This window comes from Erinaceus europaeus, chromosome 3 (genome assembly GCF_950295315.1).
Source record: "Erinaceus europaeus chromosome 3, mEriEur2.1, whole genome shotgun sequence".
Classification (NCBI taxonomy): domain Eukaryota; kingdom Metazoa; phylum Chordata; class Mammalia; order Eulipotyphla; family Erinaceidae; genus Erinaceus; species Erinaceus europaeus.
The window spans coordinates 43,435,860-43,462,007 of record NC_080164.1 but is presented as its reverse complement, the minus strand read 5'-3'; the positions used below and the strand labels follow the sequence as shown (position 1 = coordinate 43,462,007).

Here is a 26,148-nt window from a genome sequence, read left to right as displayed (position 1 = left end):
CCTGACATTGCCTCTGGCATCACCTCAGTCCTGGAAGAGTGAGGGAAGCAGGACCCACAAAGTCAAGGTGAGCCCAGATGGATCCATGTCTGTTTTGGATACTGCTAAAGAATGCCAGATCTGTCTTAGGTACATCCTGGGTGTCAAGGAAAGGTGGAGGAAAGGATTGTTGTCTCAAGGAGGGAGATGGACATAGAAAACACAAACCATTAGTGTCTACGATGTGTGAGGTGTAACATCCTGGTGGGGGTTATCAGGGAGGACTTCCTGGAAGAGGGGCTAGTTAGATCGACTAGAATACGGACCTGACTTCCTTTCCAACAAGAAGGGTCATCTCATAATGAGTAAGAAGGAAGCTGGCTGAGCTTGACAACAGGTACCTCACTTAAAACATGGGAATGTGCTAAAGAGTGTCTTGGACAGTTCCTCAGAAATGCCTTCTTGCTCTGGAGAAACAGCTTATGAATAGGGCAGGTGCCTTGTCATGCTCAAGGACCAGATCTGAATTTGGGCACCACATGGGAAAGCCCGCTCTCCTTCTCTCTTTCTCTATCTGAATGAAAAAAAAATCTAGTGAAATCACATGTGCATGAGGCCTCAGCTTCAAAAAGGAGAGAGAGAGAGAAAGAGAAGGAGAGAAGGAGAGAGAGAGAGGAGAGAGAGAGAGAGAGAGGCTTTCTAGTGCTATGGACCTCTGGGAGGAGCTGAAAAGGGGGCTAAGCTGAGGGGGGCTCAGGGACGCTGGTGGGAGGGGGGTTGACAAGAGTCTCAGAGCAGAAAGCCCTGGGGGGCTCTCATGTTGCTATTTCTTGCAGTCAAGGTGGTTGGGAGGAGCTGGAAGGGTAGAGAAGGAGGGGAAGATTTCCCTTGCTGAAGAGCCAGGAAGGTCAAAGGGCAAAAGCCAACACTCACAATCACCGGACAGCGACTGAGCAAACAGGCCAAACAGGAAACAATCCTCTGCTAGTGAACCTGACTCATGTTCCCCAAGCAGCTGGGGGTGGGGTGGGAGGATGGGGAGTGGTAAAGGGGAGACCCCAGTACTACAAAAAGCAGCGTAAGACCCTCTCCTGTCCTGTAACCTCACCCCAGAATCAGTAGAGTGAGGGTTCAGTGAGCCACAAGTCTTTTCTTAATTATTTAATTTATATTTATTTATTTTTGTATTGTCACCAGAATTATTTCTGGGGCTCAATGCCTGCACTATGTTTCCACATCTCCCTGAAGTAATTTTTCCCTATTTACTTATTTATTTATTTTTGCCTCCGGGGTTACTGCTGGGGCTCAGTGCCTGCACTATGAATCCACTGCTCCTGGAGGCTACGTTTCCCCTTTTGCTGCCCTTGTTGTTTATCATTGTTGTTGTTATTATTGTTGTTGTTGTTGGATAGGACAGAAAGAACTCGAGAGAGGAGGGGAAGGCAGAGAAGGGGGAGAGAAAGATAGACACCTGCAGAACTGCTTCACCACTTGTGAAACACCCCTCTGCAGGTGGGGAGCTGGGGCCTCGAACCATAATCCTTATGCCGGTCCTTGTGCTTTGTGCCATGTGCACTTAACCCGCTGCGCTACCTCCCCATCCCTTTTTCCTTTTCCTTAACTTTATAAAACAGAGAGAAATTGAGAGAGAAGGGTGAGACAAAGAGATATCTTCACCACTGCTTTATCACTCATAAAGCTTCCCCCCTGCAAATGGAGACTGGGGGTTTGAACCTGAATCTTTATGCATTGCAACATGTGTGCTCAACCTGGTATGCCACTACCTGGTCCCCTTATGAACAGAGCTATGTTCTACCCATTTACCATTTGGCACCATTCATGAGTGCTCAAGGGCACACGGGTATTGTAGATTAGGTGTCTGAGTTCACACCTGACCTGAGGTCATTAGTACCAGGCCCAGTCTCCTTTCAATATCAGAATCCCAATAGGCAGACAGAGCCAGCAAAAAATCCCCTCAGTTTTAACACCTTATCTCATGACTGGGGAAACTGAGGCCTTTGAGGTCAAGATCAAGGTCATATGGAGAGCTAAAGCTGAAGGATACCTGGTATAGAAGGAGGAAGGGAAGACTGGAGGGCAAAGGGATGTCACCCCCAGCTCCACCCAGGGGCAGGGCAGGGCAGGGCAGGGCCTTCAGTGGCCCTCACTCTCCCAAACTTCACTCATCCACAAAAACCCCACCTTTTCCTGTGGACACATTTCAACCTCACCAAATCAGCTAATTATTGACAGTTGGTGAAGAGGAGATTTCACTTTTTCCTCCTGTTAAACTGCTCCTAATTAGTTCCCTGTCACCATGGCTGGCTCGCCCGCCGCTCGCCCGTTCACGCGGTAATCCCGCTGCACAGTGCCTCATTAACCTTTTGCTCCTCTCCTGCCGCCTGCCAACAAGATGAAGACAAAAACAGATTGTGGAACAATGGCTCCTGCTTGTATGTGCAGCCCCGTCCCCCAGCCCCTGAGCTCCCAGGAGGGATAGTGGGGGAAAAGAGAGGGGAAGAGGGGCTTTTTTTTTGGGGGGGGATGCCCAAGAGGAATCTTTGAAGACAGAAAAGAAGCACAAAGAAAGACAGAGACAGACATCAGCAGAGGCATGGGGAGGGGGTCTTGGCCAAGGCATTGCTTCTTGCTCCGGGGAGACGTTAGGTTCATTAGCTGGGATTGGAAGCACTCCCAGGTAGGGAACTCTGGCTGCCAGAGCTGGAGGGACATTCTCCAACTCCTGGTCCAGTTTCTTGCGTCAGTCAGGCCCATGTGTCCAGAGATAGGATCCTGGACATCGCCCTTGAGGAACGTGAAGCGCGTGTGCGTGCATGCGTGAGTGTGCATGTGCGTGTGTGTGTCTGGGGGAGGACATTGATATTTGGACCCGGGCCAGGTGTTATGCATCTGGTTGAGCACATGTTACAAGGCTCAAGGACCCGGGTTCGAGCCCTCCAGTTCCCACCTGCAGGGGGAAAGCTTTATGAGTGGTGAAGCAGTGCTGCAGGTGTGTCTCTGTCTCTCTCCCTCTCTGTCACCCCCTTCCTCTCAATTTCTGGCTGTTTCTATCTAATACATAAGGAAGAAAAGGTGATTTTTTTAAAAAAGAGATATTTGGACCCCAGAACCCCAATCTCCAGAGAGGAAAGTAGCCCCCAAAGTTCTCTCTAGGCACAGGGAGGCCTCCACAACCTGCCTTAGTGAGCGCAGCCCCTGGGCAAGCACTAGCAGCATGTCGGTGTTATTTTCATCATCATTATACGACTACCCGCCATTTTGCATTTGCTGAATTTCTGTCACCCATCAGGATGAAGTCTCCTGAGGCTAGGACATGGGCCTTCTAAGTACCTATTGGGTTCATCTATGCCTGGGAACTACTTGGTTGGCCAGTGTCTTAAGCTGAAGGTCACAGGGTTGACTGGAGCAGACTCTATGCTTCAAGTATGGGTGACAGGATTAGGGTCAAGAAGATAGGTTGGACTTTACTTCTTTGTTCTCATGTGCAAGCTCCTCTGGTGACTCTCTGCCCCACTTGCTGGCCAACCAGATTTTCTCAGCCAGTCTCCAGCTCTAGGTTAGAGAGCAAAGTGACAAACACTTTCCCCAGCAGGCCCCTGTGAGTTTGGGGATGAGTTTCTCCATGAAAGGCGAGGAGCTGAGTGAGGGCACTTGAATGTTTCTACTGATAAATTAACTGGAAGAATCTGGGGCTCTGATCTAGGTCTTCTGTTTTAGAGTAAGTAGGGGTTATGGAATCCTGCTGGATACAGAGCCCTCTCCATCCCTACAAACTCTGAACCTTAGGCAAAAAACAAACAAACAAACAAATACAACCTTGATATGCCTCAGTTTTCTAACTTGTAAGCAAAGACCAATATTTCATAAGACTGCCATGTTCAGGAAGTCAGGCGGTAGCGCAGTGGGTTAAGTGCACGTGGTGTGAAGTGCAAGGACCTGTGTAAGGATCCTGGTTCGAGCCTCCGGCTCCCCACCTGCAGGAGAGTCGCTTCACAAGTGGTAAAGCAGGTCTGCAGGTATCTTTCTCTCCTCCTCTCTGTCTTTATTTCTCTGTCCTACCCAACAATAACGACATCAATAACAACAGCAATAATAACTACAACAGCAATTAAAAAAAAAAAAAAAAACAAGAGCAACAAAAGGGAAAATAAATAAATAGTAAAAAAAAAAAAAAAAAAAAGACTGCCATGTTTTGGGCCCTCACTTCCACACCACAGCCAACCAGGCCCCTATACTTAGTGGGCTAAGGGGCCCTGCAGAAGCAATGCCTTTCCCCTCTGGATTTAGCTAATTCCCTTCTTACCACTTTCCTCTTTCCAGTTCCCCAGTTCCCACATCATGGAACACCCAGCTGGTGAAACATTCTCTGCTTTTCTCCAGTGGTTTCCTATCCCCTAGTTCACTTCTCTAAACAGAACGAGAAAGTTAACTGCCATGCTTACTCCCATCACCACTTGACCAGTCTCACCAGCTCCTTCTTGTCCCCTCTGCAATCGTTCACACACAGCAGGCTTCTTCTCTTTGAAGCACCCTTGTTTTCAGCAGCCATGAAGCCACTCTGTCTAGGTTCTCTCCTCAGTGCTGGCTGCTCTTGCCCTTTCTTGATGCCTTTTCTTCCTCCCACAGCAACAGCACCACTTTCTTGCCTTCTGCTCCTCCTTCCCAACCCATGCTCTGAAGCTACCTTATCCCTGGCCAAAATCTCCCCCCCAGAGACAAAGATGCATATATCTGTCTAGGGAAAATCCCATAACATTCAATCACACATTGGATCTACAGGGCCTTAGGAGGATTTAACACAAGATGTACACAGTTTCCAAGATGCTGCTATAGTTCTTATTTGCGATCTTAATTTTAAAATCAGCACAAATATATTTTATTTCTTTTTTCCTTTTTTAAATATTTATTTATTTCCTTTTGTTACCGTTGTTGTTTTATTGTTGTAGTTATTATTGTTGTTGTTATTGATGTCATTGTTGTTAGATAGGACAGAGATAAATGGAGAGAGGAGGGAAAGACAGAGAGGGGGAAGTGACTTGTGAAGTGACTCCCCTGCAGGTGGGGAGCTGGGGGCTCAAACAGGGATCCTTATGCTGGTCCTTGCGCTTTGCGCCACCTGCACTTAACCAGCTCTTTTTTTCCTTTTTTAAGTATTTTTTTTTATTCATTTTGGATAGAGATGGAGAGAACTTGAGAGGAAAAGGGGGAGATAGAGAGGAATAGAAAAAGAGAGACACCTTCAGCACTGCTTCTTTACTTGTTATGTTTTCCCCCTGAAGATGGGGAGTGAGGGATTGAACTGGGTCCTTGCATACTGTAACGTATATGCTTAACTTGGTATGCCACTGCCTGACCCTGATCAGCACCACTTAACAGATGGAAATACTAATTTGGAAAGATCAGGCCAAACTTCCTCCTAGGGGGCTGAAGGAAGAATTGAAGTTTTTTCCTTAACCTCTAGGCCAAGCAGGTTGGAAACCTCACACCTACTGCTCCAGGCCAGCCATTCTAGGAACGAGTTCCTAACCAGTTCCACTTCCAAGTCCTCTAATTAATTAATTTGTGTTCCAGAGATTACTCCTGTTGACAACCTTGGTGGCTCTTGGCAAGGTTGGGTCAGCCCAAGCAAGTCCAGACTCATTGTGACAAATCCCACTGGTTTCTAGAATGTGAGATATGATCCCCACATGGCAGAAGAAGCACCTCGTTAGAGAGAATTAATTGGGAGAATGGATGGGGGAACAGAGTTCTCTGAGCCAATTGAATAATGGTGTGGGTGCCGCTGGTCACAGACAGGCTTCAGAACACCCCATAATGCCCAGGTCCACCTGCATTGTATTGGGGCTGATCAAGTGAGGAGGGAGCTCTGAAAAGCATGTCCCTGTGCTTCCTTTCCAGAGAAAAAGACTTACTTATTGTGCAGTGAAGATATTATTCCCAGTTTAGAGAGAGAGCATAGGTTGCAATCAGAGGAGCTCCCGATAGACATACAAAGCTAACTCCAGTGCCCATTTCAAACAGATCTGGGGAAGGGAAGGGTCTGGATGTAGACATGGCGCCTGTGAGGACAGGAATGCTGTGCAGATGGAGGTCCGAGTGAGTGTCCTTTGCCCTTTCTCCATTCTTTGCCCTAGAGTAACGGTGGCCTTGACATCCTGAGACAGTTGTCCTAACCAGTCAGTTTCCTTCCAAAGTTTAGGACTCAGTGGAGGGAAGCAACTCCAATTCTTACACACTCCTAGAATCTTCGGCATGGAGATGGGTCCCACCTGCTACTCTAAGACCCTGGGTCTCCAGTGCCCAGAGACTGGGTATAACACCCCATATTTTCACCATCCCTTACTCCCTTCTGAGAACCCGAATCTCTTCTACTTCCCCTCGAGGTCCTACCTGAAGCAAGATCAGTCTGGCCATCTTAAATTCAGAAGTGCCCATCTCTGGCCACAACCTCTATTTCCTCCAACCTCATAGTTTTAACTTCTCAAGAGGGTCTAACCCTAAGGATGTTCGTCACCTCCTGGTCCCAGTGGGCTCTGTCTTTACCTCCCTGGTCACACTCAAGTCACTGCTCTATCCCCATGGCTTCTTCTCTCCACAGATTCTTGGCTGATCTCACCCACCACCCTCAGTTGCATTACCATTTTCATAACTGATGCTTCTAGTCCATCCATCCACCCCAGACATCTTTTAGACTCAGCCAGCTTCCCACAGGCACCACCATGTATATTTTCCATCTGTCCATCTGACTTGACACACCACTGACCTCCCTCAAGCCATCCCTCCTTGAGTCTCCCTCACACAGTGCTTCCTTGAGTCTCCCTCTTGGGAGTGATACCTATACCCGTCCAGCTATTCAAAGCCAGGAGGCCCAACACATACCTAGTAGGAACCTTTGCTCTCACTACAAGTATTCCCTACTCATGCCTGGGGAAGCTGCCTCCTCACTCTCCCTGAAGGAACAACCACTGCTCACTTTGACCCCTATCAACAGCCTGGTTGAGGCTGCCAAATGCTATAGGGTCCCACATGCTATAGGGTCTTGAAGGCTCATCTTGAGAAGTCAGGGGTCCAGCCCAGTCTTGAAGTGCAGGGGCCATCCAAAGGCATATATCTCTGGTCCTGCTTTGCATAGCCTCTCTTCTCACTTTTCTACTTTCTGCTTTGGCTTCCAACTTCCCATACCAGCTGTCCCCAGCCCCCTCCCCTGGCTACCTCATCTTACTCACTCTGTGCATAAGACAGCCTTTGCTAGATTCTTGGAACATACAGACCAGGTGGCCCCATCCTACCTGTCTTTTCTGTCCCCAAGCACCTGGTCAACTCCAACCCTTCCTCCAGGCCCAAGTGAAATACTACTTCTCTATAGGCTCTGTTTGGCTCCCTCCAGTCTTCTCACTAGTCCAGAGGCTTTCTCCCATCCTAACACTCCTGTTGCCTGCTTGAACCTCAGCTCTGGGAGGTCAGGACCTAGACCAGTCTTATTTCTGGGCCTCATCCTAGTTCCTAGCCAGTGCTCAGAAGTTAGCACTGAACAAATATTTAATTTTAATTAGTTACTATTTTTTTTTAAGTGAGAGCACTGCTTAGCATTGGTTTATGGTGCTGCTGGGGATTGAACCTGGGACCTTTGGTGCCTCAGGTATGGATGTCTTTTCACATAACCACTATTCTTTTTTTTTTAATTTTATTTATTTATTCCCTTTTGTTGCCCTTGTTGTTTTATTGTTGTAGTTATTATTGTTGTTGTCGTTGTTGGATAGGACAGAGAGAAATGGAGAGAGGAGGGGAAGACAGAGAGGAGGAGAGAAAGATAGACACCTGCAGACCTGCTTCACCGCCTGTGAAGCAACTCCCCTGCAGGTGGGGAGCCGGGGTTAGAACCGGGATCCTTATGCCGGTCCTTGTGCTTTGCGCCACCTGCGCTTAACCCGCTGCACTACAGCCCGACTCTCCTAACCACTGTTCTATCTTTATGCTGGTCCTTGCGCTTAGTGCAATATGTGCTTAACCCACTGCGCAACCACCTGACTCCCACCGCTATTCTATCTTAACAAATACTTTTTATTTGGTGACCAAACCACAGCCCACCCTTGTCACACCTGGAACCCCTTGTTTCACTGACCTCTGACATCTGTGGGAAGAGGCTAATGGCCAGCGGCAGGGCCAGGCCGAAGGCTGCCAGGCACACGAGGCTTTGCACGGGTAGGAGCAGCCGGGGGCGCGCCTGTAGGAGAGCTGTCCTGTAGGAGAGAGAGAAGGGGAGAGATCCAGGGTGCTGATGCAGTGACTGCCAGCCATCAGGCTAAGTCCCACATGGAGTCCTGGGACATCCTGGTTCTGGCCAGCTCCCATCTGTCACTAGATAATTATGGTGGAATTCTGCCTATAGGCTTGCTTGATCAGCATGTCTTTCCCCAGGCCCTGTTCTGAAGATCATCACCATTTCAACTCTCAACCATATGTGCATCCAGCCCTGCATAGAAGGACACATGTGGGGAAAGAGGATAGAGGGGGCTGCTGGTCGCTGCTCCTGGGGAGATACACAAAACAGCAAGATTGCTCCTAAAGTAGCACATAGTGAAAACGGCAAACAAACCAGAATGGACGCCACATTCACAGCAGCAGACAGACCTCACAGATTCTCTCACACAGACACACAATGCACACACAAAACATATACATAGATATATATACACACATGCAAACACTGACATACACAGCTGGATAGTCCAGTTCTGTGTGTCGAAACAGAACACACTCTACTGGTCACTTAGCCAGCTTCTTCCCAGGAGCTGCACAGAGGGCACTGAGTGACTTGCCCAAGGCCAAGACCAAGGCTAACTCTACAGGAGGCTACAGTCTAGACTCCTGGCTCCCTGCAAGTACTGTCACTCCTTACTACTCCTGGCTCCCAAATTCAATATCAGCATGTCATAACTGACATCCATATGAAAAGCCTTCCTCCAGGACCTTGGGTGGCCCAAAACATTGGGCTGTCCAGTCTAGTGAGGGTCACATGAGAGGACAAATGCATCTTTCCTATGTTGTCCACCAAAGCTTGGTGTTTTCCACAGTCCAGTGGGGGAATCACCAGGATTCTTTTTGGGCAGCCTGGGGCCAAAGTACCAGTGGAGTAGATGGTTATTCACCAGGGCATGTTGAGTGACATCAAATCCGATCAAGGTAACTGCATTGCCTCCACATAACTAAGACTGACTTTTAGTGAAATGATTTAGTGGGGCCCTGGGCCTTCCCCGAGGAGACAGAGGGAGGGAAGTAGGGAGACAGAGACACAGAGAGAGACACACACACACAGAGAGAGAGAGAGACTGAGACTAGTAGGGTGAGGGTAACTATGGCCACAGGCAGAGAGAGGCAGTCCTGGGGGCAGGTAAAGCCCACACCATCTTCACCTCCTGGGGCAAGAGACTCTATAGCACCTGATGGCAGATGGCAACACTGGGAGCAGCAGTTCTCACATTCCAGGCAGCTGATTAAAGATGCAGATTCCCAAGTAACTCTTGCCCTCATGAAATCCTGGTTCTGCTGCTACTAGATCTGGGACTCGGCACACCAAGTATGTCTCTACTAACTAGTCAAAAACCAGAGATTCCCTAGATCACACTTCTGAGAGCCCTGGTCCAGGAGGTTCCTGCTAAGATAAAGGCCCAGTTATTTGTAAATTCTATGCAAATAAAAGAATTGAACACAGCAGGCGCTCAGGAATTGTGAGCTATTGCTGCAGTTATAACCCTTATCAGTGAAGTAAGAAGGGAGATCCTGGTGGTTGGGCTATCCTGTGACCTTTCCAGCTGACCTGGACCCCCAAATCTAGCCAGCTGTTAAGTCCTGAACTGAGCCTAGAAGGGGGTGGGTATCAGGGTGGGGGGAGTTTTCACAGACATAAGAGCAGCAGAACAACGATGCCTCCACTTGGGTTAGCATCCCCCAGCATCCCCATCCTCTCCTTCTCCTCCAGATGCTTTACCTTACCTACACACACACACACACACACACACACACACACACCCCAACTCCCCATGGGCTCACCCTAAAGGTTCTTGGGTTCCCATGAGAGTCATTGAGGGTTAGGGAGTAAGGCTAACATGAGCTATGATTGTTTTTGACTCAGATCAACTTCTCCAGCAGGACAAGGAGGTGGCACATAAGTGTACAGCCAGACTTGCACTGGGTACAAGTGCAAGTGGCCTTGTGGAAGGTGAGACTGTTTGTCCAGTCTTCTGGTAGAAACTGAAATCTCAAATGAAACCAGAAGGTGTGACAAGGTCCTGGGAACACAGGCCTGAGGGTCACCTAGCATGAGGAAAGTGTCAGGGAAAAAGAGCAAAGCACCTCAGGACAGGTGAGGGGCAGACCCTGAAGAACTCCTAGTGGGAATACTGGACAGACCTCTTACCCCTTCCACATGGGGGCTTTGACCTAGGGCTGGCTGAAGCCCACACTGGGGGGGGGGGGGTCTCAGAAGTCCCAGACTTGTGTTCCTACCTCAGGAAGAAGGCAACACAACAGGAGCCTCTGAAGGCCCAGCCCTGAGAAGGCAGAGCGGATATAGCAGGACAGGGGGAGGGGAGGAGGGAAATGGCAGGGAGGGAATGGAGAGGCAGCTGGGAGAGTTAAAATATGCAGATGGAGAGATGTGCGACTGCTTGGGAGAGAGGAAAGACCCGGATCCCAGGGAAGGAGGAAGCCTGAGGACCGGCCTCAGGAACCACGGTGGCTGAGTTTGTGACCTGACCATCCCCTAACCAGGCTTAGACCAAACCTGGGGGCCTGCAGGACTGAGAGGAGAGCTCCTGGAAGAAGCCTGGTCCAGCACAGGCAACTGCCTCAGAGCTGGGGGGACTGTCTAGGGGGCTGATCTCTGGAGGCCCCTCAGGAAGAGACCAGAGCTCTGGACTATCGGCAAAAGTTTTTCCATTTCTAGCTCTTTTCCTTTCAGCCTCAAAGTAGGGGACACTTGATCTTACAAGGCTCCCCCCTCTTGTCTTCACAGGAAACCCAGGGAGGGGCCTTGTCTCTGAATGCTCCTCCCCACAGAGGATAAACTGAGGCCAGAGCCCAGCCCCCAGCTGCCACACAACAGCTTGTCTTCCCATTGCGGTGCATTCCCTCAGCACTTGGAGTGCAGTTTTACTTTGCACTCCATTAATTTGCAAGTAGGCTGCTTTGTAAGTGTTCTTTTGTCTTTTCTTCCCTGGCTGTCCTGACTCTCTCACTCAGCCGGGGCTCCCTCAGGGGCTCCTGTCAGTGGGGAGCTGCCTCTGACACCAACCCTCTCCTTAGCAGTCTTGCCACTGGCACCCCTGCATTTTGGTAAGGTTATGGGGTCCTCGAGAGAGTTTTCTCGGTCATCCTGGCATGAAAGTGGTGGAGTAGGAATCTGAAATTTTCTTTTCCTACTAGAAGTTTCAGCTGACACTGCTACACCACCCTGCCACTTCCATAATACGGTCTTGTTGTTCCTCCCATGTGCGTGAGGTTAGCAGGCCTTTGAGGGCACAGACTGGACCTCTGTCATTTTGATATGCTTCACGATGCCCAAACTGGACTCTTTTTCCCCTCTATCAACTCTCTGGGGAGCAAATGAGCAGCCAAGTACAAGTAACACCAAATGGCTACTATCTCCACTTACAACTTCTCTGGATCCTGAACTGAACTAGACCCATACCCTTGGCAGTTCCCAGGCTGGGGAGACCTGGAGCTAGAATGATCCCACTCCGCCTCCCAGGTCTCCGAAAGACAAGTGTGAGCCCTCCAGTTTCTGACATGCTAACTACCACCTCACTTTCTGCAAAAACAACAGATGTCCCTGAGGAAAGCATGGAAGACAATGTTTCCCCCCCAAAAAACTCTAGGTTTAGGACTTAGCATCCTAGAAGACAGAAGCTCTACTAACTAACAGAAGCTCTACTAACTAACCCTGTTGTCTCCTATGTGTACCTCCTGCTATCACTGGTATTTGGGGGCCGTGTTAGGACACAGAGGAATGGTGATGGGGGGTAAGGGGGACAACATATATAAGGATCAAGAGCACAAAGGTAATTGTTCTTCCAGGATCTGTTTATTTCATACAAATTTATTTTAAATGGTGTCAATGTTTCCTTTTTATAAATAAAAAAATTAAACAAAAAATGTTTATAATTTCCATAGGGGATTATTTTTATTTTCTTTCTTTTTTTTTTTTTTACCTCCAGGGTTATTGCTGGGGCTCGGTGCCTGCACCACTGCTCCTGGAGGCTACCCCCCCCTTTTGTTGCCCTGATCATTTTATCGTTGTTGTGGTTATTATTATTGTTGTTATTGATGTCATTGTTGTTGGATAGGACAGAGAGAAATCGAGAGAGGAAAACAGAGAGGGGAGAGAAAGCTAGACACCTGCAGATCTGCTTCACCGCTTATGAAGCAACCCCCCTGCAGGTGGGGAGCCAGGGGCTCGAACTGGGATGCTTACACTTACGCTTTGCGCCATGTGCACTTAACCCACTGGGCTACCGCCCAACCTCCAGGAGATGAATTTTCTTAAGTCCTAGGTCACAACACACCACATCCCTGCTTAGTCACCCCCTGGTCCCTTAAGGCATGCTAATGGTTTGCTTCCATCAGACTGAATGAACTCTGATGTCCCTATAACAGGTCCAAATTCTGCCCAGAAAGTCTTCCCTTCTACAAAATTCTACCCTGTTTTCAGTCAGCTGCAGGCCCTTTCTGCTGGACCAGATTACCCTGCTGCTGGGTCAAGGTGACCCTGGCCCCATTGACACACTGGCTGGCCACACCTATAACTGGCTTGTGTGTGGGTCCTGAGCCTCTCCCTTATCAGAACACAAGCTCCCTGAGGCCAGGTGCCGGGCTAGCTTCGGAGGCGGGAGAACAGATGACCAGGGACTCATGGCTGAGCTGGGAAGCAGTATCTCTTTATTCATGTGGAACGCAGCACAATCTAAGCCATCTAAACTATATATAATCACAATCCTGTCCTATACCCGCCAAGTAGGGTGGAAACAGGATATGACGTAGAGAAGGTGGAGCGAAAAGAGACTGGTGCAAATGAGGGTGACTACGAGAGAGGGTGGAGCAAAAAGACATCATGAACCAGTGGGGATTAAACCAATGCCCTGCAGGCAGAGCGGTGCTTAGTTAACAGTGGTTATGTAAATAGAATACAGTGTTAAGCAGGGGGGATTAAACCAATGAAACAGAAGGGGTCTTAGAAGCAGAATTTAGAAGCATACCAATACCAGGCCCCCAATCTATTCCTCCCCTGTCTCCCTCTATGCCAGGGTTCAGAGACACTCTGATTACATGATGTAACCTGCATACCCAAGAGACACCCAGTGTGCTAATGAGAACCCCACTTGACAGCCATGGTCCTGAGCCCCTCCTGGCTTTATCATTTTCTAGTGTATAACTGTGAGCAGGTGATGCAACCTCCCTGCCTTTGCTTCTCTGTGAAAAGTAGTCATCAAACTTCTCTTAATTCACTAATGGAAGAGTTCATGAGACTGTACAATCATTCAAAAAAAAAAAAAAAGAAAGAAAGAGAGAAAATACTGAGCACCTACCATGGGTCAGGAACAGAACTAGAGGCTGTGCAGAGCAGTAAGCAAAAACAACTGTCTCCATGAAGATTTCATGGTGGATAACAAGCAACTACATAAGAAAATTTCTCAGATATTGGGAAGAGCTGTGAATAAATACAAAGCAGTGTGGGGAAAGGACTGGTGGTGGCTGTTACCTGATGGGGAAGTAACTGAGGGCTTCCGGGAGGAGATGGCACTGTGCAGAGACCTGGCTGAAAAGCTAATTAATTGCTTAATCAATGTTAGCTTCTATAATTCGAACTGTGGGAATAAGAACCCCCCTATAGAGTATCTCCCACCCTGGGTTTGTCCTACATGGCCCCAGCAGTGCTCACTGCCCTGAGGTGGTCCATCCCAGGCTGAGCCTGGGGAAAGGAGAAAGCCATCAGATTTCTTTTTTTTTTTTTTTTTTTTTTTGCCTCCAGGGTTATCACTGGGGCTTGGTGCCTACACTACAAATCCACTACTCCTGGTGGCCACATTTTCCCATTATTGTTATTGCTGTTACTTTTGTTGGATAGGACAGAGAAATTGAGGGAGGAGGGGAAGACAGAGAGGGAGAGAGAAAGATAGACACCTACAGACCTGCTTCACCACTTGTGAAGCGACTCCCCCCTGCAGGTGAGGAGCCGGGCACTTGGACCGGGATCCTTGTGCAGGTCCTTGCACTTCACACTATGTGCATTTAACTTGGTGCACTACCGCCTGGCCCCACAGATTCTCATTTTTACCTGTACTTCCAGACTTTTCTTTTTTGCCCCCTCCCTCCCTCTCTTCCTTCCTTCCTTTTTTCTTTTTACTTTATACTGAGTTTTCCCTCTAAAACACCATGAAACACTCTTACCTCCAGCTTTTTCACCATCATGTACCAGGACAAGGTCCCCTTGTACCCACTCTCCTCCCCTCTTTCCTCAGAATTCCTTGCTTTGCTGCAGTGCACCACACCCAGCCCACACCTCACAACTTTTCTTCATTGCTCACTATACCTAAGACCCTCCCTGGTTGTCTGCCAGCCTCTCAGGTCCACCTTGATCCTCAGGACTCACCCAGTCTCTCCTGAGGACCCTGGTTCTGCCTTTCTGCTTGGCCTCTCCTCCCGGCATCCCCTTAGCATGCACCATTCCGTGTCACTCATTGATGAATACAATCCATGAATTTTGTTACTATTGTGTCCCTTATTTCTTTAGTCATGATAAATGTGTCTTCTCAAAAATATCCCTGTAAGGGAGGCAGAGGAGTTTGCACTGCTTTGTCTTAATAAAGGAAAAACTGAGGTAGGGACCTCTCTCTTGGTGGATGCCTAAAGGGGAGTGAACTGACTCTCAGATTTAGCCTTCCTATCGCAGCCTTCAGACTGGCTCTTTGCAAGAAATGCTGCCGTGCGTTTGTGCGTGTGTGCGTGTGTGTGTGTGTGCGCGCGTGCAGGCACACATGCATATGCACACACCAGATCCTGGGGCTGAGGCGGGGCCAGCCTTGTCCATAAGGCATTAATGCAGCAACCAGCACAAGGTCCTATACAGTTAATGTTCACAGATTCTTGCCTAATGATTCCAGTGGACTGGGAGTCTGTACAGCCCTGCTGGGCTGCTAGTTGCTGTCACCTGTCCTGGGAAAGCTGGTTCTACCCCTCCCCCCACCCCACAGCCCTCCCCAGCAGAGTTTCCTCTCTTCTGCCCCAACTCACTTCTCCAGCATGGACATGACGATTGGGGGTAGCACCAGGATAGGCATGGGGAGGACCACTCGGGTCAGTGCCGTCTCCAGCAGGGCCTGTGGGACAAGCAGAGGCTGTAGTGAGGAGGGTTGGGGTGGTCCCTGGGTGGGGGATAGCCACCTAGTAGCAAGTTCCACCCTGGAGCCTAAATGTGTGTCTACTGATGCTGCTAAGCACATCTGGCTGAATGGAATAGTTCATGGTGCTAAGCACATCTGGCTGAATGGAATAATTCATGGGCTTGCCCATAAAGACACACTCCAAACAATAGGAAAAAACAAAAACAAAACAAAAACCCTATCGGAGCTGGGTGGTGGCACACCTGGTTGAGCACACACTTTATAATGTGCAAGGAACCAGGTTCAAGCCCCCAGCCCCCACCTGCAGGGGGGAAGCTTTGTGAGTGGTGAAGCAGGACTGCAGGTATCTCTCTGTCTCTCTCCTTCTCTATCACCCCCTCCCCTCTCAGTTTCTCTCTGTCCTATCCAATAAATAAGTAAATACAATGTAAAAAAAAAAAATCCAAATAAACACTGCCATCTTTCCACCACAATCTGAAAAGAGCAGATTCTAGCACCTATGGTGTGGGGGAGGGGTGGTAACACAGAAGTGTCCCAGGAAGGTGCTGAGGTATGGCTGTGGGTGCAGGGGCTAGAAGGCAGCATCTGGAGTACTAGGGATGCTGGAATAACAAAGCAGGAGCAGGAAGGGCCAGAGCAAACAGCTGGGCCCATGTGCTTGGCTCATGCTGCCAAGGAAGACAGATTCTGGGAAATGATTCTTTCTGATACACCTTAAAGACAGAAATTCAGACGATCTTGTACACCTTGACTGGGGTGAAAGTTCTTAGTGACAAAAGGTTGACTATGTAAGGGGAAATATTTCTGCTGAGAGCTCACAGATTCTGGCTGCTTCTTGCTCTGGGAGCTCCTTCAGGAGTTAGAGGGAACAGTGGAGGTTCAGAGTCCTGCTTTCTGCATTCCTTTTATTTTATTTTATTTTATTTTATTTTATTTTATTTACCAGAGCACTGCTCAGCTCTGGCTTATGGTGGTGCAGGGGACTGAACCTGTAACTTTGAAGCCTCAGACATGAGAGTCTCTCTGCATAACCACTATGCTATATCCCCCACCTTGCTTTCTGCATTCTGATATAAGTCCATGCAGGGACTCCTAGCTCTCAGAAAATGCTATGATATTTGGACTTTTTTTCCTAGACACATGACTGGATAATGGGCCCTGTAGCCCAGGACTGACCACAGAAGAGCCTGCCCCCTCCCACCCTCACAGTTCGGGCTGGGAGGTGCTGCCATGTTCTGCCTCCCTCACAGCATGTCCAGGCAAAGGTTAAAGTGGGATAAACTTGGAGTCAGGTTGGAAATTGAGGCCAAGGGTAGGTAGACAAGATAATGGTTATGCAAAAAAAGATTGTCATGCCCAAGGCTCCCTAAGTCCCAGGTTTAATTTCTGGCATCACCATAAGCCAACGCTGAGTAGTGCACTGGTTTAAGGGTTAAAAAAAGAAAGAAAGAAAGAAAGAAAGAAAGAAAGAAAAAAGAAAGTAGGGCTGGGGAGATAGCATAATTGTTAAGATTCTCATGCATGAGGCTCAGATCCCAGGTTCAATCCCAGTACCATCATAAGCCAGAGCCAAGCAGTGCTCTTATCTCTCTTTGTAACTTTTGCGGTATTTCTCTCTCTCATAAAAATAAAATAAATGGGAGTTGGGTAGTAGCACAGCGGGTTAAGCGCACGTGGCGCAAAGCACAACAACTGGCATAAGAATCCTGGTTAGAGCTCCCGGCTCCCCACCTGTAGGGAAGTTGCTTCACAGGTGGTGAAGCAGGTCTGCAAGTGTCTATCTTTCTCTCCCCCTCTCTGTCTTCCCCTCCTCTCTCCATTTCTTTCTGTCCTAATGACGACGGCATCAATAACAACAGCAATAATAACTACTACAACAATAAAAAACAAGGGTAGGAGTCGGATGTTAGAACAGCAGGTTAATTGCACGTGGACCAGTATAAGGATCCCGGTTCAAGCCCCCGGCTCCCCACCTGGAGGGGAGTCGCTTCACAAGCAGTGAAGAAGGTCTGCACGTGTCTATCTTTCTCTTCCTCTCTCTGTCTTCCCCTCCTGTCCATTTCTCTCTGTCCTGTCCAACAGTGATGACATCAATAACTACAACAACAGCAACAAAAACCAACAAGGGCAACAAAAAGGGAAAACAAATAAATAAATATTTTTAAAAAATTTAAAAAACAAGGGCAACAGATGGGAAAATAAATAAATATAAAAAAATTAAACAAGAAGTATTTGTTAAAAAATAAAATAAATATAATATTTTCAAAAGTAAGAAAAAAGCTTTGATAAAAAAAGAAAGAAAAGAAAAAAATGGAAGTTGAGGCCAAATCTCTTCAGATGATGAGCTGAGGCCTAAATGTTCCTCTTAAATGTTCCTCCTAGGAACGCTGGTCCTTTGTGAAGGACCAGCCTCAGGAAGGCCAGGGAGACCTCTAGGAGTCCCCCCCCCCCCCCCCCCGCATACCTAAATAGGTATGGGAATGATGGAGCAGAGACTGCAATGTTAGCTTTGCCTCGCAAGCCCCCTGTTCCACAGCAGCCTTGGGTGGGCACTTATATTCTGAGGCCAGAGAGGAGGGGAGAACCATAACAAGAGAGGGAGTTTCCCCACCTCAGAGGCTCATGGGAAAAGGCCCTGTGGGCAGAGGGAGGTTGATGAGGGGTGATAGGGTGTCCCTGGAGCAAAGGTTAATGTTTGCCTACCTCATAGCTAGATCAGGAGGAGCCAGTAGGCATCCTCAGGGTGACGCAGGAAGAGCACAGGGAGATGGACAATGGACCAGGCTTACCACACTTAGGGAAACACAAAGGGTTGTTGGAGTGTGTGAGGCTCATGAAACCAGAAGTGAGAGTCTTCTCTTCCCCAAACCTCCCTGTGGCTGGCCTCCTGAAAGCTGGAGACCCCCACCCCCACTCCATCCCACTTGTTTCTTTGTGGGGTATCACCTGCAGCCCTGCCTATTAGTACAGAACCACAAACTGCTGGCACCCAGCTTCCTCTTCTCACCCAGGGGGCTATGAAGCCCCAGGGAGCAGGGCCCTAGGGTTTTAGGGAAGAGGAAAGATAGTTCTGGGGGGACCCCTCCTTTGCCCTCACCAATTAACAGATCAGAGAAGCTGGGCCCTGGAGGCTGGGGTGAGGGAGGGGGCTAATTCATAGTGATGGTGAGAGAAAGGTTGAGAGGATGATGTTGAGTTGAAAGGAGGTGTGCCGGGGACCTGGTCTGCAGACCTGGGGCTCCTATAGATGGGACGTGGGGGCAGGGTAAGGAAGAGAGAGAAGAGGACAAAGCAGGGGTGCGGTGGACAAGTCCCTAAAGAGGAGCTGGGTGGTGGCCCACCTGAGTGAGTGCACAAGTTACAATGTATAAGGACATGGGTTCAAGTGCCCATCCCCACCTGCAGGGGGAAGCTTCACAAGTGGTGAAGCAGTGCTACAAGCCTTTCTCTCTCTACCCCTTCCCCACTCAATTTCTCTGTGTCTCTATCCAAAAAAAAAAAAAAAAGATAAAAAGAAAAATAAGTCCATGAGAAATGAAGCCCACCATTCCAGAATAGCTGGTCTCTCCCCACTAGTGCCCACGCCCCCCGGCTCCCAGCAGACCCACATGTCTGGCTGCGATCTTGGAGGAGCCCACGAGGTTGCCATCACCATCCAGGACATCGATCCCTTCCTCCAGCTCCCCGTAGCGCATCAGGACCACGTTGCAGATGTTGGCACTGGCTGCAAAGAGGGGGAGCAGGGAGCAGGAATGAGTGAGGGAGGACCCTGTTCCTGGTGGAGAAAGCCACGCAGCGCTACCCTTACCCAAGCCTCCCAACCCCAAGTGACAAAGATGTCTAATAAACAGCGAGTCAGTGTGCAAATGCAGCGGCTCTGTGTCCCTCTGCCTATCAGCCTGCAGAGAGATTCAAATGCCCTGGAAGCTGGAGAGCAAAAATGAAAAACAAGCAGCATTAGGCAGGGCGGGGCCACTGTCCAGAAAAGCCAGTTATTATTAAGGTGTGCTTTCCTCTCCTTGAGAACAGGCTTCCCCACTGGCACCGGATGTGCTGCCATCAGCATCTCTTGGGCTGCCTGGCCTTCAGGACAGTCTCTTGAAATGCCAACTCCCCACATTCAGCCCCTCGCTCCTCAGAGTTAATCGAGTTCTCAGAGATTTGCTTCCCTGACAGCAGGTGCCAGAGCAGGCAGGAACCTCAATGCTCACCCAGCACCGCCCCCTCATCATATGGATGGAAAATGGAGGCTCAGAGAGGGTGGGGGGACTGCTCTGAGGTCACACAGCAAATTGGGACCGAGCTGAAAGGCTACAACACTTAATCCATTAGGAACCGGGTAGACAGAGGTCGAGAGGGTCAGACAGAGTAAAATGTGGACTGTCTGCATTCTTGTTTCAGAGGGTTAGGTTCCCTTTTCTCATCCCAAATTCAGCTGTGATCATGGGGACCTGGGCCCAGGAGGGTTCCTAGCTCCTTAATTAAGCAGAGATGTAAGATTTGGGGATCTGGGGGGCATCCATAAGCTTGTGACTAGCATGGGGAGCCTATCACTAGGTGACTCACGTGGTTGAGCCTAGGCGCTAACCTCACTTGAACTTCTTCAGCCCTGCTTAGGATGGAAGTGGGGGGACTTGGGGTGGTGGGTGGGTGGGGAGTAGTGGGGGGGTGACAAATGTGGAACCCGCTGCTTCACTCCTCCCCCAAAAGCGCCTTGCTGTGTTTAAAGTTTTAATTTTTGCTAATTAATGTCAATTAATTTTGTATAATGAGTGTTTAATTTTGGGGAGTGTGTGAGCCTGGGAGCGACTGCAGTTCTGGGCTGTGAACGCTGATTAGCATCAACACCTGCTGCTTCCCCGCTCCCTCCAGTGTGTGTGGGGGGGCATCAGTGTTTGGGGAGCTGAAGGGTGGTGGGGCCCTGTGGGCAGGTGGGGGGGAAGACTGCAGACGCTCCCAGTGCTGGAGCCAAAGGCAGGGAGCAGGGCAGTCCAGGGGTGAAATCCTGGAGGTGAAAGGTGGTCTCTTGTTTCAATAGAGTGGGGAAGTGGGGTAACAGAGGGGAAGACCGAGATGCTCGGCAGTATTTGGAGAAGAAAAGCAGGAGACTGAATTCAGTTTTTAAATGCATTTACAGCACATATGCCGTCTCTGAGTCTCTCTCATATTGCCTCATGATACTTTACCGTAATGGGAACTGCCGGCAGACTCTTCTGTGTCAAGCCCTGTGCCACCTCCTGTCCCCTCCCTGGGCATGTTCACCTGCCTTATGCAGTGGCTTTGAGTTGGGGCAATTCTATAAGCCATTTGGCAATATGGGGAGATATTTTTGATCATCACAACCTGAGGTGGGAGGTGCTACTGGCATCTAGTGGGTAGAGACCAGAGATGCAGTTAGACCTCCAACAATGCACAGGACAGCTCCAAAATGAAGGATTACCCATCCTAGAGTGTTTGCAGTACTGAGGTTGAGAGATTTTTTTTTTTTTTTGTCTTAGGCACTTTCAGAGGCTGATGGAACCAGGATGGTGAATTTGTGGTAAAGGGAGATGGAAAGTTTGGGAGCTTGGGTTGCAGGCCAGTTAGGCTTGGGTTTGAATTGTCCCCTCCTTGTCCTCTGAGGTGAGATTCTGCCAGCCCCCAGGGTGTTCTAGGGCTCCAAGTCCAGAAGTACCTTCAGACTAACCTTGACAAGCTGACTCCTGGTCTGCTTGTTTGTGACACACCCTCTAGTGGTAAAAGAAGTGTACTGCATGCCTCCTGCACCTAGGACTGCAGGCTCTGGGTTCCCAGGAAACCCCACAAAACCACTGGAGAATGTGTTGGGATCTTTCTGTCCTCTAAGAAGTACTCTCAGTAGTCTGGGGATGTAGCTCACTGGTAGAGCACATGATTCATACATATGACACCTTGGATTCAATCCCTGGCACCACTCTTCCTCCACACCTACCCCAAAGCACACACACAGAACCTCTTCCACCATCACCCTTCCAGGAAAGGCCAGGGGACAAGCATCTGCTTAAAGTCAGGAGCCCTGTCCAGCTCACTCTGTGACTGCCCCCATCCCAGCCTCTGCCTGGTTTCCCTAGATGTGAAAGAGGGGCTGCTTTTTGTGTCTCCTCCAGATCTAAAGGTGCTGGACCTATCCCCATATCAGGTCAGAATGGCTGATATCCCCCCTCCGTGTGTGTGGAAGGGTCAAAGAAAAGAGAAAAAAAAAGCTGGATTTGGAGGTAGGTGATTGTTGACTGACCCCAGGCTCATGGTGGCATCTCACTTGTTCTCTGCAATTTCCAGATATGAGATGGAGTCATAGCAGAACAGAGCATGACTTTGGGTCCAACACAAAACAAAGCTGCTTGAGATGAAGGATAAAGTGAAAGTCCAGCATCGTTCATCTCAGACATTTTTTTTTTGGGGGGTTGGGTAATAGTGCCCTCCTCTTATTTAAGCTGCCTGGGTAGAAAAATGACAGAAAACCTCAAAATTCAACGACAGATTATGGCAACCCTCGGTCTCTTCCTTGCAATATCCACAGTTCTCACTGCTTAGTACAATGTCTTTTTGTCGACTGTGGTTCACTGAATGCCTGCTATCAACACACAAGTGACTAACCACCCCTGTCTTTGAACAATGAAAACAACAGGCTGCTGCAGTGACTTCAGAAACTTGAATCATTTAATCCAGAACATTCAATTCTATTGTTGTGCCCCTTTCAAATCCTTTCTGGGTCCCTCACATCTGACTCCTGTTTGGTCCAGCTCCCAAGAGACTGACAGTAAAAGCCTAAGCAAATGAGAGAGAGAGAAAGAGAAAGAGAGAGAAAGAGAGAGAGAGAGAGAGAGAACAATGATGGGCCACGGGTCTCCTTGCTAGCACACCAGCAAGATCTATTATTGACAGTATCAGCAGGTTAATTAAGCAGTCTGTTAGTGATAATGTTAAGAAAGCTGGCACATTTTCAACTCAGATTGACACCATTCAAGACTCAGGCATAACTGATGTTGGAGCATCAATGCTGGGAGATGTCACAGGATGGGAGAGAAAGGGAGAGAGAGCTCACTTCATGCTGATGGCAAGCTCGGTGTCAAGTCCTGAGGAAAATATGCTCTTGGCTGCTGCAGATGTTCTCACATCAGACCTATCATGATGCAAAATCATGCAGATTGTGAACAGCTAATGAAGCACCCCGTGTAAAAAGGACAATGTGGGGAAGAAGAAAGAGCAGCATACAGGAAGACAAATGTGCATGAACAATGCTCAAAAAGGAGACTACAGGGTAGCTTGTCCCACAGAAATGGGCACATACATCAGTGAAGTTAATAGTCCAGACATATGCCCAGCTGTCAGGGCAGTGTGCAGACATAGCAACTCGCAGGGAATGGATCATTCAGACTTGGAGGTGAAGCAGCAGGTTATTTATTTAGAAAAAACAGAATACCATAACTCAGGCCTAGGTAGTGGCTCACCTGGATAAACTGCACACATTACCATGTATGAGGACGAGGGTTCAAATCCCCAGTCTCAACCTGCACAAGTAGGGGGATGGGTGGGTTCATGAATAGAGCAGTGTTGCAGGTCTCTCTCTCTCTCTCTCTTTTTCCTTCCCATCCTCTATTTGATGTAACCATGTTGAAAAATGCTATTTTTTTAATTAATTAATTTTCCCTTTTGTTGCCCTTGTTGTTTTATTGTTGTAGCTATTATTGTTGTTGTTATTGATGTTAGATAGGACAGAAGGAAATGGAGAGGAGGGGAAGACAGAGATGGGTAGAGAAAGACAGACACCTGCAGACCTGCTTCACCACTTGTGAAGCGTCTCCCCTGCAGGTGGGGAGCTAGGAGCTCGAACCAGGATCCTTAAGCTGGCCCTTGCGCTTTGCACAATGTGCACTTAACCTGCTGCACTACCGCCTGACTCCCGAAAAATGCTATTTAAACCTGTGCTGTTCCTTTGTTTGGGGCAGAGAAACTTTCTGAAGAGATTTGGTTCTCCTGACCACTAGTGTAATAAAAATCCTGTCTTTTCACCATAAAAAGTAAGAGAAAGAGAGAAAGAAAGAAAAGAAAGAAGGAAGGGAGGGAGGGAGGGAGGAAGGAAGGAAGGAAGGAAAAAAGAAAGAAAGAAAGAAAAAGTTAAAATGGCCATTGGGAATGATACAGCAGAGCAGGCACCATGTCCCACAGACAACCCTGGTGGCAATAACTAACTAGATAATAATGAAATAACATACCACAACTCTTCAATTCTGTTTTCCCCCTATGTTTTATTTTATCTTATTCCTATTGTGCTTGCTGAGGCCTTACACCTATGTGATTCAACTGCCCTTTCAACTTCAGACACAAGAGAGGGAGAAGAAGACAGAGACAGAGAGAGGAGAGACACCATAGCACTACTCTACCATTGGTGGAGCTTCTGTCAGTGCTTTCAAGGGGTGCTAGGGGCTCAAATCAGGGTTCTTGTGCACAGTGAAGTGTGTGCTCTATTGGGTGAGCCATCTACTTCCATATTTTAACAATTGAAAAGTTAAATGTGCCTTCCAGTGGATGCTGGGGAAGGGGCATTATTTGTTCCCCACCATAACTGTCTTGCACATGTCAACTTAACTATGTGTAGAGTTATCTGTTCATTTAAGTGTCACCTCAGCTGCCCACAGCAAGCTACAGAGAATGTGAACTTAAACTTAGATTTCTAATTGTTGCCTGCAACATCTTTTTAAAACTTACGCTATAATGGAGCACGGACACGGAAAGTTATTGTACATGCAGAAGATCGTCTGCCAGATACAAGGCAATGCAATTAAAGGCAGCAGAAATTGCCAAACCATAGATAGCTATCCTAAAGAAATGCTTGCCCATATGCACAAAGAGACATTTACAAAGATGTTAATTATAGCACTGTTTGTAAGAGCAAATAATTAGAAACAACCTAAATGCCCACCATTAGGGAACTCACATGGGGAAAATCTTCAAAACAAACTTAGATGAAGACAACTACTGACTATGTACATGATGGTTTGCTGTGTCAAATCCCATAATGAACACACACATGGCTCTGTGTGTGGAAAGTTGCAGGTAGTGTTTTGATCGGTTCACATTTGAGAGTGATTCCTTCCTCAAGGGAGATACATTTAGGAGTTGGGGATTTCTGAATGACTTTCCTTTTATTTTTTAATTAGTGATTTGATCATAGTTTACAAGATAATGAGAACCTTATTTTTTTTTAACTGTTGGCAGTTTTTACAATAAGAATAGAGTCATGTGCTATTTGTCTAAAAAGTTCAAATTGCTAAATTTCTTGATAGATGATAAAAAATGTAAAACCCCTGAAAATCTGCCTGAAATCTGAAATGCAGGTGGATCCTAGTTATTGTCTGGGGAGATGATGTCATGGCTGGAAAAAGGACCAGAAAGCTGGATCAGGGAAGAGAGTAGCTCCCAAATATGGAAAAGGTGTACAGATATTGTTGACTGTAAACCCCATATTCAGCTTAGGAGCCTATATGACTTCTGCATCTCTGTAGATCTGAGCTCACATTCTGTGGTCATGAGTAAGAACATTCCAAGCTGCCCCAATTTCAGGACCCATCTTTGTCAGGTGTAGCATAGAATATGTTGTCCAGCCTTCCTTCAGAAGATGGAACATTCTCTACCATATAACTCAAATATGCCTACTGGCTAGCTACAAAACGGAGACCTCCCCATTCATCTGCACTATTCCAGCCTTTAGGTTCAAGATTAGTCAACAATTTGTTTGGCTTTATATGTTAACTCTCTTTTCAGCCACCAGGTTCCAGATGCTACCATGATGCCAACTAGACTTCCTTGGACAGACAGCCCCATCAATGTGTCCTGGGGCTCCACTTCCCCAGAGCCCCGCCCCACCAGGGAAAGAGAGAGGCAGGCTGCGAGTATGGATCAACCTGTCAACGCCCATGTTCAGCGGGGAAGCAATTACAGAAGCCAGAACTTCCACCTTCTGCATCCCACAGTGACCTTGGGTTCATACTCCCAGAGGGTTAAAGAATAGGAAAGCTATAAGGGGAGGGGATGGGATAGGGAGTTCTGATGATGGGAATTGTGTGAAGTTGTACCCCTCTTATCCTATGGTTTTGTCAATGTTTCCTTTTTATAAATAAAAAAAAGTAAAACTAGCAATAATTTGGTATGAACTATATTCATGAGCCCTACATTAAGGCCCCTACATGTCAGAAATTTCCTAAAGAAGCTTACTGATTGAGTGTATTGCACCAAAGTAAAAGACTCTGGGGTGAGGGGAGGGTTCAGGTCCTGGAACACGATAGCAGGGGAGGACCTAGTGGGGACTGAATTGTTAAGTGGAAAACTGGGAAATGTTATGTATGTACAAACTATTGTATTTTACTGTCAATTGTAAACCATTAATACCCCAATAAGGAAATTTAAAAAAAAGGAGAAGGAGGAGGAGGAGGAGAAGAAGAAGAAGAAGAAGAAGAAGAAGAAGCTGACTGAATAGGGGCCGGGTGGTAACACACCTGGTTAAGCACATATACTACAATGCCCAAGGACTTGGGGTCAGGCCTCCAGTCTTTATGTGCAGGTTGGGGAGGGAGCTTTATGACAGGTGAAGCAGTGCTGCTGGTGTCTCTCTTTCTTCCTTCCTCTTTATCATCCTTCCCCTTTCAATTTATCTCTTTCCTATCAAGTTAATTAATTACAAATAAAATAAATGACTTTAGGTCTATACTTCCAGAGGGTTACAGAATAGAAA

General features: G+C 48.0%; 1 protein-coding gene across 3 annotated transcripts in view; it reads right to left on the bottom strand.

Annotated features, from left to right (window-relative positions):
* SFXN5 (sideroflexin 5) overlaps positions 1 to 26,148 on the bottom strand; it is a 50,015-nt gene that overhangs the window by 10,605 nt on the left and 13,262 nt on the right. For 2 of the 3 annotated variants that reach the window (XM_060187099.1, XM_060187098.1), the window contains exons 2-4: positions 19,007 to 19,122; positions 15,289 to 15,374; positions 8,123 to 8,240 (exon numbers count right to left, since the gene is read on the bottom strand). In XM_060187099.1, coding sequence (XP_060043082.1) covers positions 8,123 to 8,240; positions 15,289 to 15,374; positions 19,007 to 19,122 — 320 coding nt within the window. Of the gene's footprint in view, positions 1 to 3,692; positions 3,782 to 8,122; positions 8,241 to 15,288; positions 15,375 to 19,006; positions 19,123 to 26,148 lie in introns of those variants that run through there. The other variant, XM_060187100.1, reaches the window with a different exon arrangement.